Source organism: Limulus polyphemus, unplaced genomic scaffold (genome assembly GCF_000517525.1).
Source record: "Limulus polyphemus unplaced genomic scaffold, Limulus_polyphemus-2.1.2 Scaffold506, whole genome shotgun sequence".
NCBI classification, from domain to species: domain Eukaryota; kingdom Metazoa; phylum Arthropoda; class Merostomata; order Xiphosura; family Limulidae; genus Limulus; species Limulus polyphemus.
In genome coordinates this window covers 105,367-122,289 of record NW_013666116.1, presented here as the reverse complement: position 1 = coordinate 122,289, position 16,923 = coordinate 105,367, and the positions used below count along the sequence as shown (strand labels likewise).

The following is a 16,923-nucleotide window of genomic DNA, read 5'->3' as shown; positions in this document are numbered from 1 at the left end:
CACCTGAACGAAATTTGCTGAACCATCGTTGACACTTACGGACATGTTCAAAACATTTCCATAAACTTCTTAGATATTCTTTGTGGCTACAGAGGCGTTGTTTCCCTTCTTGTATTCAAACAGCATTACATGCTGAATGTGTGTCCCATTGTGTGCCATCACTATAAGGGATTAGAGTATACTAAACTTTACACATTATACAGGCTACACTAACATGACGTTTAGGTGGTTCGTGTAACTATTATACATGATGTACATTTTAGGGGGGGGGTAATGAAAGTGTTCCAAAACGCAACATTAATTTCTCAATGACCTAATAATTCAAGTAGAACAAGCCTTGTCTTGCATTTTTTAAAACATTTACTTAATTCTAATACTAAATAATTTTCATCCAGCTTTTATAGCAGGCAAAGGCAAGGCTAAAACATAGTTATTGAAATTAGCTTGTAATTTTGTCAAAGCATAATCTAAGAAACAATTTTTCTGCAGATCAGATTGAATTGACTATATAATGCTTTGCACATGGAACAAAGAGTACTGGTCAGCCAGAAGATGCATTACAGATTAAATCCACTTTCTAAGGTCCATATCAAATTTGATGACTCAGGAGATTTTGAAAAAACTACTGGAGTTAGTTATTTTTTTGAAATTCATGAAGATGTCCCTGATCTGAAATTAAATGTACTGTGATGCTTAAGGAACTCTTCTATCTTCTTTGATTAATGTGAGATCTGAAAATTTTTATTATAGCTAAGGATTATGTAATGTGTATTTCTTGTTTTTTTACAAAATTTAACTTGTGTAAACTTCTTGAACCAAAGAACAGTCTCTTTTCATCCTTACTTTATACGTTTAGGTGAAAACTTTTCACTAGAAAAATATCGGTTAATGTTTTTGTTTGAAAATTTAAATTTTATTTATTTTGTTAAAAGCTAGTTCTGTTTGTGAATAAAATACCCTATTTTCTGTTAAACAGAGCCTTATTATATCTACATAAATATCATTCCCAGTTTGCCTCTGAAGAAGAAAGCCCACCTTTCAAAAGCACTCAGGTTATAGGGTTTTTATTCATTTCTGTCAAGACTTCTTGAACCTACGTGTTTTTCTAACATCATGAATATCTACATAAATATAATAGTACTGTCTGTAACTACTTTGCAGGGTGTGGATGGATCTTCACCAAAATTGGTATGGAGGTTCATTAGGTCCATGTGGGGGTACATGCAGATTTTCAGTTTTGTGGTTTTTACAGGTTTTTACCACTACTTTGCCCCCTGTTGATGGATCTTCACCAAATTTGGCATAAAGATTTGTTGGGACCATGTGGAGATACATGCAAACTTGCAGTTTCACGTTTTGTGTTTTGTAGTTTTTATGGGTGTTTTTGCATTTTGTACAACTACATATAAGGGAAGTAACTTTTCATGTCTTAAGATAACCTTTCATTAATCATGAATTTACATAACTTCTGTACAGGGGACAGTTATTCCAGCTAGTATCTACACATACTAAAATATTTTGAATTTCTAAAACTCAGTTGATGAACCCATTAACCAATTTTCAAGAATGAAAAAAAAATTAAAAAGTTGACTGAAGATAGTTGAAAGCTTTATTAGGTTACAGGAGAAGGACCAACTTCTGTCTGCATTGTCTGTGTTAAATGTATTATCTTTAGATTGTTCAGTGTCTAGATAAATTGGCCAGATTTATTATTTCATTCAGTAAGATCTTAATCATTGGTGATTGTATGATTATAATGTAATATCTCCTTAAGGAAATAAGTCGAAAAGTCAGACCAGAAATAGAATTGAACAAGTTACTTCATTCTGATTCTTTGAATAAGTTTTAAATTGCAAGAATAGAATGAAGTAAAGTGAATTTAATTTTTAACAGAATAGTATTTACATTTGTTTTATATGCCCAAAGTATTACTGACCAAATAACTGGATCTGATCTGATAAGTTGTGCGTGTGTTGTATATGAATTTTATAGCTTGCATGTAGTTTTGTGTGCTTTACAGCAGCATTTCTCAACACATGGATTGTGCTACTCAAAATTGGGTCATCAGACTATGTGAAAGGGCCATGAATAGACTTTGAAAATAAATAGTTTATTTACTTATTTATTTAATAAGCCAAATGTTTTTGCACTAAAGCTATTTACTGGGTCATGATTATCCATCTATGTTTTTGAATGAGTCTTGAACCAAAAAATGTTGAGAACCTCCGAGTTAAAGTGAATGTTTATCATATTAATAATTAGTCTTTAATTAATATTTATTATCACAATCAAATCATTCAAATTGTCTTAGAAAGATCAATTGTACTTCTCATGCTTTTTGTTGTGTGTATACATTATTCCATACAATTTTATTGATATTTTGTCCTGCCTTGTAACTTGTATATTTGATGTGTGAAAGGCATCACCTTGAGTCAGTTTGAATGTTGAGACTAAGATTAAGTAGTAACAAAACAACTTAATTGAGTAATCTTATTAGGCTTTGTAATCAGTATGAAAAATTACCCAGAAAGCAAATATATATATATATGTATATTGTTTACTCATCAAATACTGTTTAAATGCAAGTTCACTGTGATTATTAAAATACATATAATATAATGCTGCATCACTATATGAAGTATAGTCTTGTTCTTTCAATTTGCCCTTGTCTATGGCTACTGATGAGGGCTGGAATTCCCTGAAACTGGTATAATCCAGTGACAAGTGGTGAATCAGATGATACAGTAAGCTTCATATTTATATTTAATATTTTAAACAGCTTGTCTGCTGAATAATTCAGAAGAATGCATTAGTAACACCAATGCTACATATTCTTCAAATCCTCTTTAAATATAGGTTCGTTGTGGTGAGTAAAAGACTAATAAAAACACCTTACATGTAAGTATTTACTGCTAACAGCTTTGGCTTTAATTTGTTCCCTTTGCACATGCAAAATACAAACAACCTGGTAGAGAAGTAACTTTTTTTAAATCAGGCTTAGCAGTATGTATTGGTCTGTTAATTGTTCAAAGCATGGAGCATAATATTTTAGTGTGGGCTTTTTATTAATGTAGCTCTGAAAATTACTGAATTCTGAATGAGTTTTGTTCCAACTAAAACTATATATCTAGACAAACTGCTGGGTGATATGTAGTTTGTATGTCTTTAAGTTGCATTTGTGCAGAACTGCAGAGTGAAAAGAGGCTTAAGATGTATAAGATGCACTTGCTTGTCACTAAAGATTAATATGAAGCTTAAGCTTTATAAATTGCACATAAGAAAGCTGTGCAGACATTATTTTTGGCATAAAATGGATAATAGCTAAAAGTAAATTAGTTTGGTTTTACTTGTATAATACTACTAATAATTAAGGTTTTACTAGTATAATACAAGTAATAATTAGGTTTTACTTGAGTATACAAGATTGTTTTAATAGAGAATTCAAGTCATGGACTACTGACTCTTTTGTATCATCCCTTTATGACATGATTCTTTATATTTAGAAGTATTACTGTTTTTTTTTATTCTAATTTAGTTTGTTTACATGTAAAAATGATTACATTACAAGATACATGGAAATATTTTATTACAATAGTTTGTGGTGTAGGTTAGTTACATTGTTGTAGTTGTAAAAATATGATGTTAAGATAAAGTAATCCAGCCAGCACATGATTAGCTTGATCACTGCATGTGATGCTATTCTGTTTTTTTATTTCTCATGTCCAACAAACCTCTCTCTCTCTGCTTTTTCTTATGTTTAAAGTGGTGTTATATTATAATACTTATGTAGATTGTATGATTTATTTCTAGATCATATGCATATTTTACATGTATAAACAGCTGATTATAATAGAAATTGGGTTTGCTGTTATGGGATTTTGAGTAAAAGCTCTATGCTTCCTAAAAAGAATTTTTAAACATATTTAAAAGATAAGTGTTGCAGAAAACCGTGTACTGTATTATTAATGAAATTAATTTAAGATCCAGTTATGTTTACTTAAAAAATAACTGCAGTTTGAATAAAGTAACTTATATTTTGCTTTAACATACTAATACATTGTCTTCCTAAACAACATGCACACTATTTTACACTGACCAATTAATTATTCCCTTTCAGTCTTCCCCAGGCCATGTCTTGACCTCCATTGCTGAGGATAATGAGCATGTGTAATGTACTCTCCACTTGAGCTGTATCTAACGTCGTCATCATGACTCTCTCAAAATCAGGTCAGGCCTTGGGCCATGGTTCCACTCATAAACTAGCCAGTAATACTGCTTAGCAAAGTGAATGTTGTTGACAAGAAGTTAAAATACTCAATATGAATGAAAATGATCCAGCAGAAAAACACTTTTTATTGTCACAATTTTTTCTAGAGGTTATTCTATTTCAGAATAGTTTATTATAATTGTAGTGCCACAGTGTCTTCTAAAAAAACATAAAATGAAAATAATTAAGGCCCTGTTTCCTGTACTTTTAGTATATTTTAGTCCTTCATTCATCTGTGTGTTTTTTTAGCAGGATAAGTCCATTTTTAAAGGACTAGTTTCAGTCTTTATTTGTGGGTGAGTTTTTATAAAATATCTACTTATGTAAAATGAATATTTGTAGGGAGAGTAAAATTTTTCAGTCATCCTCTGAAGGATTAAGAAAAAAGAAATGGTGTTTATGAGGCATTGATTTGCCCCATGCAAGGATCACAAGTTATATTAGACTTCAAATATAAGTTGTTTGGTTATTTTATTGTATAAAGTAATGCATATAGTTTACATATTATGCATTTTACATTTTCACCTGGAAAAAATTAAAACCTGTTTACTTTTGAGTTTCATAGAGTATCAGAATAATTTGAAGAGTAGGTGTACTTCACATTTAAACATTTTCAGTCTAGAAAGCTACAAAACAATAATTCATTATTAAATCATGCACAATCCTTTCATAGATCTGTAGTAGACATATGAAAAAGTCCTCATAAATGTAAGTTATCTTGATTTTTAGAGAAAGTTGTTGGATTTTAAGTAAAATTCTTGATCTAGTTTTGCATCTTTTAAAAACTTTTTCTGTACTTTAGTGAAAAAAAAATCCAATAAAATATTCACACTGTTGAATAAACTGACCATGTATATATATAATTTTGTTTTACTTCTGTGCTAGCAGTTATGCTTTTATACTTTAGTTTTGAAGACTTCATATTTACTGTGTAACCTCCTTTTTTATTTTATTCTCTTGACTTGTTTGTAAAGCTTGATTTAACTTTTTTTTTTCACATGCTTTTAGGATATTATGTGTATTTATATTATATTTGCAATTTATTTTTACCTAAAATCAAGTATGCAACTTTTTCGTATTCATTATCTTTATTTTGACATAATTTATATTATCATTGGCTTTTATGAGACATCTAATTATTAAAACTAATTACAACACAAGAAGCAAGCTATTAAATCTTACAAGATAATTTTTTGGCATAAGAACTTTCACATCCTTCCATTATTATAGAGAATTGAGAATAATATTGTAAATCATGTAAAGATTTAAAACTAATGTGCAATTACAGTTTATTAAAACTTAACTTGATATATTCTACTATTCTAACAAACACATTAGTAATTTAAAAAAAAAATGCATTAGCAAGATCAATCGATCATTTTCCCAATAGTTGATATAATTATACGTACCTGTAGGCCTATCATTTGGAATATCCAGGTTCTTAGTGACATCAAACGTGCAGTGTACTATAGTTTATGTGATCAGATGAACATATAATCCCTAGACTCTTCACAACATAAAATGTATTTTATCATTATTGATACAGTTGTACCCACATGTAGCTCTACCATTTGTAATCATTAGTGTCTTAGTAACATCGAGCATGTTTTATCACAACTGGTACAATTACATATACATGTAGCTCTACCATTTGTAATCATTAGTGTCTTAGTAACATCGAGCATGTTTTATCACAACTGGTACAATTACATATACATGTAGCTCTACCATTTGTAATCAGTAGAGTCTTAGTAACATCGAGCATGTTTTATCACAACTGGTACAATTACATATACATGTAGCTCTACCATTTTTAATCAGTAGAGTCTTAGTAACATCGAGCATGTTTTATCACAACTGGTACAATTACATATACATGTAGCTCTACCATTTGTAATCAGTAGAGTCTTAGTAACATCAAAAGTTATATGTACATGTAGGCCTATCATCTGTGATCACTAGATTCTTATGGTCATCAATCATGCATTTTACCAGTGTAGATACACCATTTTTAATGAGATATTCACCAAGATCAAGCAAGAAGTGAACAATAACTAATACAAGTACATGTTGATGTATTACCTGTAAGTTTTCAGCAACATCAAAATTGTTACGAGTACCTGATACAGGTATTTCTAAATATTAAAGTTGCTATTTGAGTTTAAAACATCACTTTTGCATGTTATTTTGTGTAACTGATTAGGTATGTTAACAATAACTACTACAAGTACATGTTGATGTATTGCCTGTAACCACTTAGCTTTCAGGAACATCAAACTTGTTACAAGTACCTGGTACAGATATTTCTGAATATTAAAGTTGCTAATCGAGTTTAAAACATCACTGGTGCATGTTATTTTGTGTAATTGATTAGTTGTGTCCATTTCCTAATACTTTACTATTAAGTAAACTTTATTTTTATGCCTTACTGCAAAACATGTATTGAGTTTTCTAGTGATCAATTAGAATATAGACCCATTCTCTGTTGTTTTTCATAATTTATCAAGGATGAAATAATAAAGAATTTCCGTAAAGAGGAATTGTAACTGTTACTCTCAGTTGTATTTTTTTTTATTCTTCTGTCTGCCTTTGTTTTTTTTTTAATAGTTATAAAACTATTATTTAACCCTCTGTTGATGTTCAGAGATAGCAAGAGAAATGTGATGTTTACGTTATACCTACTGCAGTATTTTGATATCAGTAATATTGGAGTTTAATTAAGTGCATTATAGGCATTTTTTTTTACATTAATGCAATATTTTATTACTTTATTTAGACAATGACAGAAAGAACACTAATAATAAACTCCAAGTTCAGTTTTTGATCATTCAGTAATATTAATGTACTCGCGAGTTGCAGGAAACTCTGGCTGTATTCTCAATGTATACAATAGTTTTCATTGAGTATACTAGTAAAAGTAGTAGTGAATTTAAAATCTTGTATCAAAAATATTCCTCTACACTGTTTTCTTGTGGGTTTGTATGATGTTATTAATGTTCTGTAACTTGCTTGTAATATTTACTAATTCATTATTTTGAAGTGAAAATTGATTCTCAAAATGTACCCTGAATGACAACATTTTGAGTAATTATTTTGTATCCAATAATATGTAGTGTTTTAGAAGGTGTTCATTTCAAACAAAACTTGATATATTATTATCAGTTTTATAAAAGGTTTTTATTATTATTAAAGTTTATTTAGTTTTTCATGCAGTGATTTCACTAGAAGAACTGTTCTTAATGTTCTGACGAAATGTTTTTAAATTGCATGTACAAGGGACAATTTCACGTTATATGACTTTAATTTATACAAATTTAATGTAAACTATTCCAGGACAAAAGAGGATAAATATGTGATATGTTTTTATCGGTTAGACTGCTTTCAAAATAATTTGGGTTTTGCCAGGAAGATATTTCATTTCTAATATAGAAACCAGAAAAGAACAAAACAATTATATTAAAATGATTGTGGTATAAGCACTAAGAATATATTACTAAGTTGTGCACACTTTGTATATTTTGAAATTATTGTAATTGTGTTTTGTAGTTAAAGAGACTAAAAAAATTTTCAACATCAGCATAAACTTTTTTGTCAGATAAAATGAGTTTAAACTGTGAAATGTAGTCTGTTGTTTACAATAATTTTTTTTTCTAGAATAAAAATGTTGATTTGAAACGTGAAATAGAATCTGAAAAGTTTTGGTTTTAAGATGAGAATTTCAGGATAGAATCAGGTTATTGACTTACTCAGTTTTAGTATTTTGATGTTGATTTACTCACTCTCACTTTTTATTTCAAGCTAATTTCAATACAGTAAATTATTTTTATAATTTAAAAACAATATCAGTTTAAACACCCATCATTTTACTGTTTTCATTCTTGTAAATGTAATTTATTATTGCTTTTCTCACTCCTGTAGGGTGTTATTAGCTTTGTCCGCTTCCTGTTTGTTTTGTTACACATTTCAAAAATTGCTGCTATACCTCATAACCATCTAGTCTTATTACTTCTGATGGTAGTTTCTTATAATCACCCAAATCTTTTACACCTTATTAACATTGTCTCATAAATGCCCCAGCCTTCAGTTTCTTCATAAACATTAACGACTGTGTCATCGAAATCTTCGTGTTGTTTCACTCTTGATAAACTACATTGTCATGTTTAACTACTCTTTACTTTCACTGCTAATGTATAAAGGTTGTCTAATATGTTTGCTTTTTTCAATGTCATCACTACCTAGTTCTTGTTGATGACTTTTAAATATTTGCAATGAATATTGTTGGTTGTCTTATAGATATCCTATCTTATTGATATCCTATTTTGTTTTTTTAAGGTATTCCGAATTATTTCTATTGGCTGACTTGTATTCACCCAATCTTCTCAGTCCCAATTAAAATTTTGGATTATCTTGTGACTAACCAGTTCTCTTACTGTTTTGAAAATTGCAAGATATTTGCAAAGATTAATGTTGTTTGCAGTATAACCAAGGTATATTTTTGTATGTGACAAACAATATTGGTTGTTATAACTACCTTGCTTATTCATTAACATTGTTTACTGACTCATAATTACCTAGGCCTTTCATTTTTTGTTGAAGACTTGAGCAATTCTGATGAACACTGTGGCTTTTTTTGTACTTCTGATGAATGTTGTTGGATGTCCTGTTAGTTTTATTCTGGAAGATTAAGTACTTCTGATGAACATTTAAATTCTTATAACCATCTTCTTTCACTCATGATAAATATTTTTAGGTATATCTTAACTATCTAGTTCCATCATTCTTGTTCAAGATCGCTGGCTACTCCTGATGTACATTATTGGCTGTGTAATATGCATTCAGTCTTTTAAGCCCCAATTAACAATGTTCTTTAAAATTTACTCGGCTCTTTCTCTATGATTGAATTTATCATAATGACTGTTGAAGTTTCCCTATTCCTATTGAATGGTGTTGGCTGTCTCATTATCTTCTACTTTTATCATTTGCATAGAAACTTGAGTATATTTCATAACCACTTTAGGCCTGTAGGATCAAACATTTCTGGATTTGTCTTACATTATTTTGTATTCCTTCCATTTTATTTTAAAACATTTGTTTGGTATTACTAAACTATCATCCAAAATATTTCATTGAATTATTGATAATTGTGTTTATGAGTCCTGTTTCCTCCCTTGCATTCTGTGTATTTTCATTTACATGTTACCCATGTTTTATGTATTTTTGATATTCTGTATGTATTACATGTTTCTGAATCCTTTTCCATATATATGTCACTTTGACTTTTCATATGGTTATCAACTTTTACTCTTAAATGTTACCTATCTTACAATCTAAAATAGAATGGTTTTCATTTTTTTTTATAAGTACTAGCCTTTAAGTTGTTAGAGTAGGCAAGATATTCTGTCTGTCTATAAATATATCAAGGTATGAGCAAAAGATTTCATTGGAAGAAATTGTTAAAATAATGTATGGCAACTGTACTTAACTTACCAAAGAAAGGTAATATTTTGAACCAATCACAAAAATTCTTTCTGCTAGAAAACTTTGTAGCTGCATCTGTGTTACACTACTTATAGTATCTTGTATATGCAATGTAAATATTGTTCTGAAGTTATGTGAATAAAGATACTGTAAGTAGTGCAACACACAGGCAGCTAGATAACTATTTTGTTTACATTGCATATACACTGTCCTGAAGTTATGTTATACAGAAAATAGTTATTTCTAGCTGCCTGTGTGTTACACTACTTACAGTATCTTGTATATGCAATGTAAACACTGTCCTGAAGTTATGTGAATAGAAAATAGTTATCTAGCTGCCTGTGTGTTACACTACTTTCAGTATCTTGTATATGCAATGTAAACACTGTCCTGAAGTTATGTTATACAGAAAATAGTTATTTAGCTGCCTGTGTGTTACACTACTTACAGTATCTTGTATATGCAATGTAAACATTGTCCTGAAGATATGTGAATAGAAAATAGTTATCTAGCTGCCTGTGTGTTACACTACTTACAGTATCTTGTATATGCAATGTAAACACTGTCCTGAAGTTATGTTATACAGGAAATAGTTATTTGTTTAAGATTAAGACTGATTACAGGTAGACAAGCTACCATTCACAGTAATGTAACAGTGCTGCAGTGAGATTTCAAAGTTAGGGGTATTGGACAAGAGATAAATATGATTTTCATTGGTAAAAGAATGTATAGCATACAAAGTGCTGTATTCAGATAATGAATTATTACCTTTTACATGAGTTAGAAATATTTAGAGATTTAAATATGATTTTCAATGGTAAAAGAAGTACATATAGCATAAGTTTGTATTAATTGAGTAATCAAGTGATTTATGCAAGAAATATAGCTTGTTTCTTAAATACAAAACAATACCTGTAAGTAAGTTCAGTATGTTTAAAAGAGATGAAACTTTGAATTGTCTTCTGCAGGTAAGAAAGTTATGTTTGTAAAGAAAGGAATGCATTTTTTTCAATATGAGAATATGGTTTTAGATTAAGATTGTAGAAATATGCTATGTTGAAATTTAGTAAAATTACTAGTTTTCGAGTGAATTGTACATTTTTTTTCTGTGATCAAAGAATTAAATGTAGACACTTATAAATGGTGTACAAAACATGAAGCTCTTTGATTGAGATGTGGGTGCAATATTCTGAGAAGCCTTAATTTTTCACACAAATGATACAAAGCTAAATAGTTGAAGTTTGTCGTAAAGAATAATTTAACATGAGAAGAAATTAGCACTGGAACACTATTTTTATAGTGAAAATAAATTCCAACTTCGTGTTTATTAAGCTTCTATTTAAACATGTTTACTGGACAGAGGTACATTGTGTTATGGGTAAAATTTAAGCATTTTGCTTATTAAACTTCTATTTAAACATGTTTACAGGATAGAATAACATTGTTTTATGGGTAAATGTGTTTATTAAGCTTCTATTGAAACATGCTTAGAGGACAGAGTTACATTGTGTTATGGGTAAATTTTATGTCTATGAGTAATTAAAGGTAATAAACTAATTTTGTTTTGAACTTGGACAAGACCTATAAGCATTTTAAAACATCAGTGAGAGCCAAATATTTGTGTTGTTTGTAAATATTGCAGGTTAAAAAGTAGGAAGTTGCTCTGAGTTTCAAAATGGGACAGTTTACCTTAAAGGTTGTGTTTTTATTTTAAAGAGAAAAATATAAACTCACCTATGAATAAGTGAAATTTATAATGCATCATTTTTTAAGCAACAAAGTTGCTGTCCTTGTCTTGTGATTGTTGAATATCTAAATTTTCTTAGAATTGAAGGTTACATTTTTCTTTAAGTACATATGGGCAATAATTGAACTAGAAGAAAAATATTTATTATTCTTAGATTATCTGGGATATTAGTAAGGTATACATTATACATTAAGGTATACATGTATAGCATTTATATTTTTGTTATATTTTGTAAAGACTGCTGCATTAATGTTTGTATATTGAATTCATGTAACAGATAACCTTTGACTTTTCTTTCTTACTAAATATTGCATTTTGAGGTAAAAACAAATTTCTCCAAAATTCTCACTAGGAATTATGGAGTGTGACATGTTACTATTATATTATGCTTGTGCATGTATGTTTTGCTTTTAAATTTTTTACAAATTCTTTTACAGTGATTACTTTGGTGTAAAATTGTTATGCTAAAAGATTTAGAAAGCATTTGTATGAATGATTGTATATTGGAATAAAAATTAGAGAACATATTTTCATTGCTTAACTCTTTAAAAAATGTTGCATGATTGTTGAATATTAAAATATAAATACCTTCAGTAAAAAGTGTGTGGATTACGTTTATCTTAAAATAGTTCAGTACATTAATATTTATGGTAGAGTTCTTGATTTTTGCTGTTACTTGCACGTGTATTTTTTTTAAAGAAAGGGCTGGGTTTGATTTATAAATCCTTTACTCACCACTAATAACCTAAAATACTTTAGGTGTTTGGATAACATGTGACATATTGTCACAATTAATTATCCATTATTATTCAGTGGACTAGCTACTTATTTATTTAATTAATTTCTTTTCTTCAACACTATGAATTTCAATGAAAAAAAAGATGACATTGAGGACTAATCTGTTTTTTGAATTCATGGCTAAACATTTGATGTACGTTTCTGAAGGACAAAAGATTTAAATAAGTTTGTTTAGGGTGACAGAGAAAATTGTTAGCTAGAGTTAAAATGTGTAAGAAACCCATTAGTAGCAACATTATTTGTGGTTTTGTATTTATTATGACTGAAAGCAAGACAATTGTTTACTATGGTGGGAGTGAGGAAACCTTAATTATTTCTTATTCAAATTCATTGTGTTTCAATTATTACAAATTCATTTTGAAAGACATAGTTCTATGACTTTTGTGGGTGGAATGTTTGTAAATAAAAAATTCACATCAGAACTGATAATTAAACATTAAACTGGTAGTTGCAGATTCTTCATTTCACCAGACAATGAAAATTAGACAAGAATTCTTTAATTTTTTCTTTTACTTGTGAGTGGATTAAAGAACTTGATTATATTGTACTTGTGTTGCTTCATTTGTCTAAATATGTGTCAAAGAAAAATCAATTTTGGAACTTTGAAAACCGTATAGTATAGCTTTATTGATCCACTAGTTAACTATTTAAACAAGCCATCAGTAGTATCTGTTGTTCACTTGAAAAATGGAAGTAAGGTTATCTGAATCAAAATACTTAAATCTAGGATGATGACTTTGTGCACCATTGGAAAAATACGTTTCATCCATAAAGAGATTTCTTATTCTCTTTTGTGATTGTGGACAAGTTATATCTTGTACTGCAGTATTTTACTGGTATTTGATATTATTCAACATATATCTCACCCATTTACTGTAAATGATCTTGCTGCCCGTTTTTCAATCATGCTTTTATTAATTCTTATACAGTAAGTAATTCCATGTATCTGTTTTATGTTTATTTACCCATTTCTTATTAAATTACCATCCCCATCTTTCAAGTTTTAAGAAAAGGTCTGGTTATATTGGCTTTTCTTATAAAGTTTGACTAATTCAGAAAGGGCAGAAAGAATGTCCATCCTGTTTTAATTTATTCTGCCACCTTTATGATCAAGTTGTACATTTTCAACTCCAAATAAATTATCATGATAAGTATGTTCAGTATCCACACTGAACTCTATCTGAATTATCTTACACAGAATATAAGATAATTCCTTAAGAGAGTGCTGATCTAAATTTAAAACATTTTGTATTTCATGTATGATTGAATCAATTCCTTTTAAGAAGTTGTAATCTTGAGAAAATTACTGAGCTAGGATAGATCTTTATATTGGGACATTTTACCACCCAAAAGGCAGTATACGTGAAATTGAGAGAGTTCTGACCACATTTGGAAACCACATTTGCATACTTTACCATTTGAAATTTATTTTTTCTTCCTGTTGCAGAACAAGTACAAATTTGCTTTAAGGATGTGACTCTCTCTTGGTATACAGTTCTGTGTCCAGGCCTGCTGTGCTACCAAATAGTATCATCAGGATTGACCATCAATACTTTATCCATGTTCTTCCTAGTTTTAAAGACAAAAGGACAAAAATGAACTAATAATATATAATAATAAATCAGTTCAGTCAATACCTTAAAAGAGTTAAGGAAAACTATGATAAAAAATAGCTGTAATATTACCTAAAATGTTGTGTTCAATATGCATAATTTACAACATGAGAAAGAGGGAAAATTTGGGTAGGAGGGACTTTGGTGGCACACTGATGTTAGCTATTTTGCTGCCAAGGCATGTTTTCAATCTGCTACTCTTCCTATAGGACAAAAATTTAATTTATTTTTAAAGCCCGAAGAAATGTTACAGTAGTGATTAATGGATGATTACCATATTGGTTCAAAATTTTACATTTTTTGTCCAATTCTTTGCTTGCCAAAATTATTATCTGTCTTGTTTGTGTCATGGGTAACTTCAAATTGGTTTTAACCAATTTGAATTTGGGAAAGCTTCTTTCTTCACTTGCAATGATGATGGACAAAATCAGCAGAATTCTCAGTGCAACAGAAGTGGTGGGAATGATGATGTTCTTCTTTTCTTGCACATCTATTCCAGTAAACTTTTCAAAGTCATGTCAGTCATTCTCTGTCAGAAGGCCTGCAGTTTTTGATACAATTTTTTTTGTATTGACAGCGGTTTACTTGCCCAGTAATAGGTTAATCAGAAAGTCCAAATAGTGTTTCACAAGGTCCTTGAGCTCATTTTTTAACAGAGCAGCAATGCAATACAGAAAATTGTCTAATGAGTCATACTTTTATAGCTGTTCCATGCCTCTTTTCTGTGAATTAGTTGGTTTTGTCAAAATTGTTTTTAAAGAAAGTGACTTTGAAGTGTTGCTGTGGATTGAGAATAAATTCATCAAAATTTTGTTTGAAAACTGTATTCTTCTTTTTTGTAAGCAATACTGTCATTCTTTTCAAAGTTTTCCAGTGATAACCAATTCTTCTGAAAGCTCCTTTGTGTCCATCAGTGCCTTTGCAAAGTTTTCACTAGTCCTGTACTGAGTAAGAAAGTATTTTTTTTTGTACAATTCTAGAATAAATTGAGACATGCAAAGATCATTATTTTACAGCTGTTTGCTGGTGAGGTTGATGAAGTTTAGTATTTTGGCAGCAGTTGCTTTCTCTTCAGAATGCAACTATTCTACTGGTTCCTATTGTCTTCTAAATAGAAATGATCTGAGCTTCATAGATCTCTCCATTCTGGTATCAGACAACATCATTTCTATGTTCACAGTTGAATGGAGACATATTGTAGCAACACTTCCCAACAATGAGTTCAGGCATACAACTATATGTATGTGCTTTGAGTCAAGTCAAAGAATGTTACTGCTTTGGTTCAATATTTGATTCCATCATTCAAAAAACAAAAGAATGTTCATTGCATGATACAAAATAGAAAAAGCTCTTGAATTTATGTCTAGTTCTTTTATGACAACCATTGTTTTTGGTTTTCACATTGGCTCCATTGTCACACCCTTGGCCTTGTAAGTACTTACAAGCATTTTAGGGGTATTGCCTTTTCTTCAAGTTTGATCAGAACAACTTTGGTCAGTCTGGCATTGAGTCTTTTCTATGAAAAAATAAATTGTAACAAATGCTGTTATTGCAGTCATAGATGCCTCAGTACCTTTACTAAAATCATACTATCTTTGCTGTCTGCCTTATATATATTTTGTGTCTTGAGTACGAATGAACACAATCAAGTAATACTTGGCATTTCAATCAGCAGTCTATACATAGTTTGTATTCTGAATGTCTTTTTTCCCAGATATGGATTTATTCAATGGTGATGTTTTAAGGTGTTCATTCACAGCATGATCTAAAATGGCTTAGTATTCAACAATCTTCAGAAAATTTATTTTTCCAAGTAAAGAGCTTCCTATGGCTTTCACAAAGAGCTATATTTTGAGTTTCACAAACCCTTAACAAGGCAATTTGTCTTTAAAGTGCATTTTATCAATTTTTGTTTTATTAAGCAGGTTATTACAGCTTTTCTGTAATAAGTGTCTGGTTCATTTGAAATGCTTGCAGATGATCTGCTGGTTTTTTATGTCAACTTAAAAGTGTTGATATACTTATTCATTCCATTTGGCCACCATCTGAGATATGAGGATTTGGTCTATTAAGATTTGTAAATTATTCTTGCATTGTGACTTTCTCCGATATGAAAGTGTTATTTTCTTTGGCTAGACAGAGTAGTCACACTATGTAGCTTTAACTGCAAAAAGTTTCTCCAATGAAATCAGACAACTGTGCAAAGAGAGCCTGAAGTAATTCTTGTTTTTTTTTTTCTAATTAAAAAAATAAAAGACTACTGTATATTTATTTTGTACTTAACAATGCTTGGCCCTTTTACCCCTTCCATCCCCAAATAAAACAATCCGAGAAATTGCACTGTTAACAATACTTGTAATACCCACTTCCTTACTACCATTTCCTTCAATTTGGGTTATGAGCAGTTTTTTAAAAGAATAGAGCATAATGTGAATAAAGTTACATTACACATTTTTTAATCATTTCCATGTGGAAGTTACTACGATTATGTACGAAATTGAAAATAACTACTAATTAGTTGACCAGTTAGAAACTCCAATATGATCCAATAGAGCCAAGCTTTTGCCGAAGTTACATTAATTGTATATCGTGTAATGCCCTTAACACCCTGTTACTCCACTGAACATGCTGCTGTTAATCATATAGTAGATTACCACCCACGTATATTGTTTTAGTGATATTCTTATCTTTTTAAGTGTATATAATGTAGTATCTTTAACACCCTGTTACTCCACTGAACTTACTAGTAGAATGATTAAGACTGTTTAATTAAAGAGCAGTGATTTGCGTTAATAGTATCACACTACAGCTGTTTCACACAACTCTTCCTCCTCCACATCACACTAAAGCTGTTTTCACGCAACTGTTCCATATCAGTATCACACTGCAATTGTTTTTACATAACTGTTCCATATCATCAACACATTACGACAGTTCCATACTAAATTACACTAACTGTTCCTTGTCAGTAACAGTACAGCCACGTTCACACAACTTTTCCGTATTAGCATCACACTACT

At 30.0% G+C, this 16,923-nt stretch overlaps 1 protein-coding gene and 1 long non-coding RNA gene across 10 annotated transcripts in view; both read left to right on the top strand.

Annotated features, from left to right (window-relative positions):
* The window catches only part of LOC106458732 (phosphatidylinositol 4-phosphate 5-kinase type-1 alpha-like), a 104,824-nt gene extending 96,148 nt beyond the window's left edge, over positions 1–8,676 (top strand). For all 9 annotated transcript variants that reach the window (XM_022385022.1, XM_022385015.1, XM_022385020.1 and 6 more), the window contains one exon: positions 4,118–8,676. In XM_022385022.1, the coding sequence (XP_022240730.1) occupies positions 4,118–4,171 (54 nt within the window). In that variant the 3' untranslated portion in view covers positions 4,172–8,676. The remainder of the gene's footprint in view (positions 1–4,117) is intronic.
* A 1,278-nt stretch (positions 8,677–9,954) lies between these two features.
* Positions 9,955–16,319, top strand: LOC111085610. The gene is made up of 3 exons (XR_002610415.1): positions 9,955–10,702; positions 15,780–15,786; positions 16,309–16,319. It is a non-coding gene; the product is annotated as an uncharacterized LOC111085610 (long non-coding RNA).
* Positions 16,320–16,923: the final 604 nt, after the last annotated feature.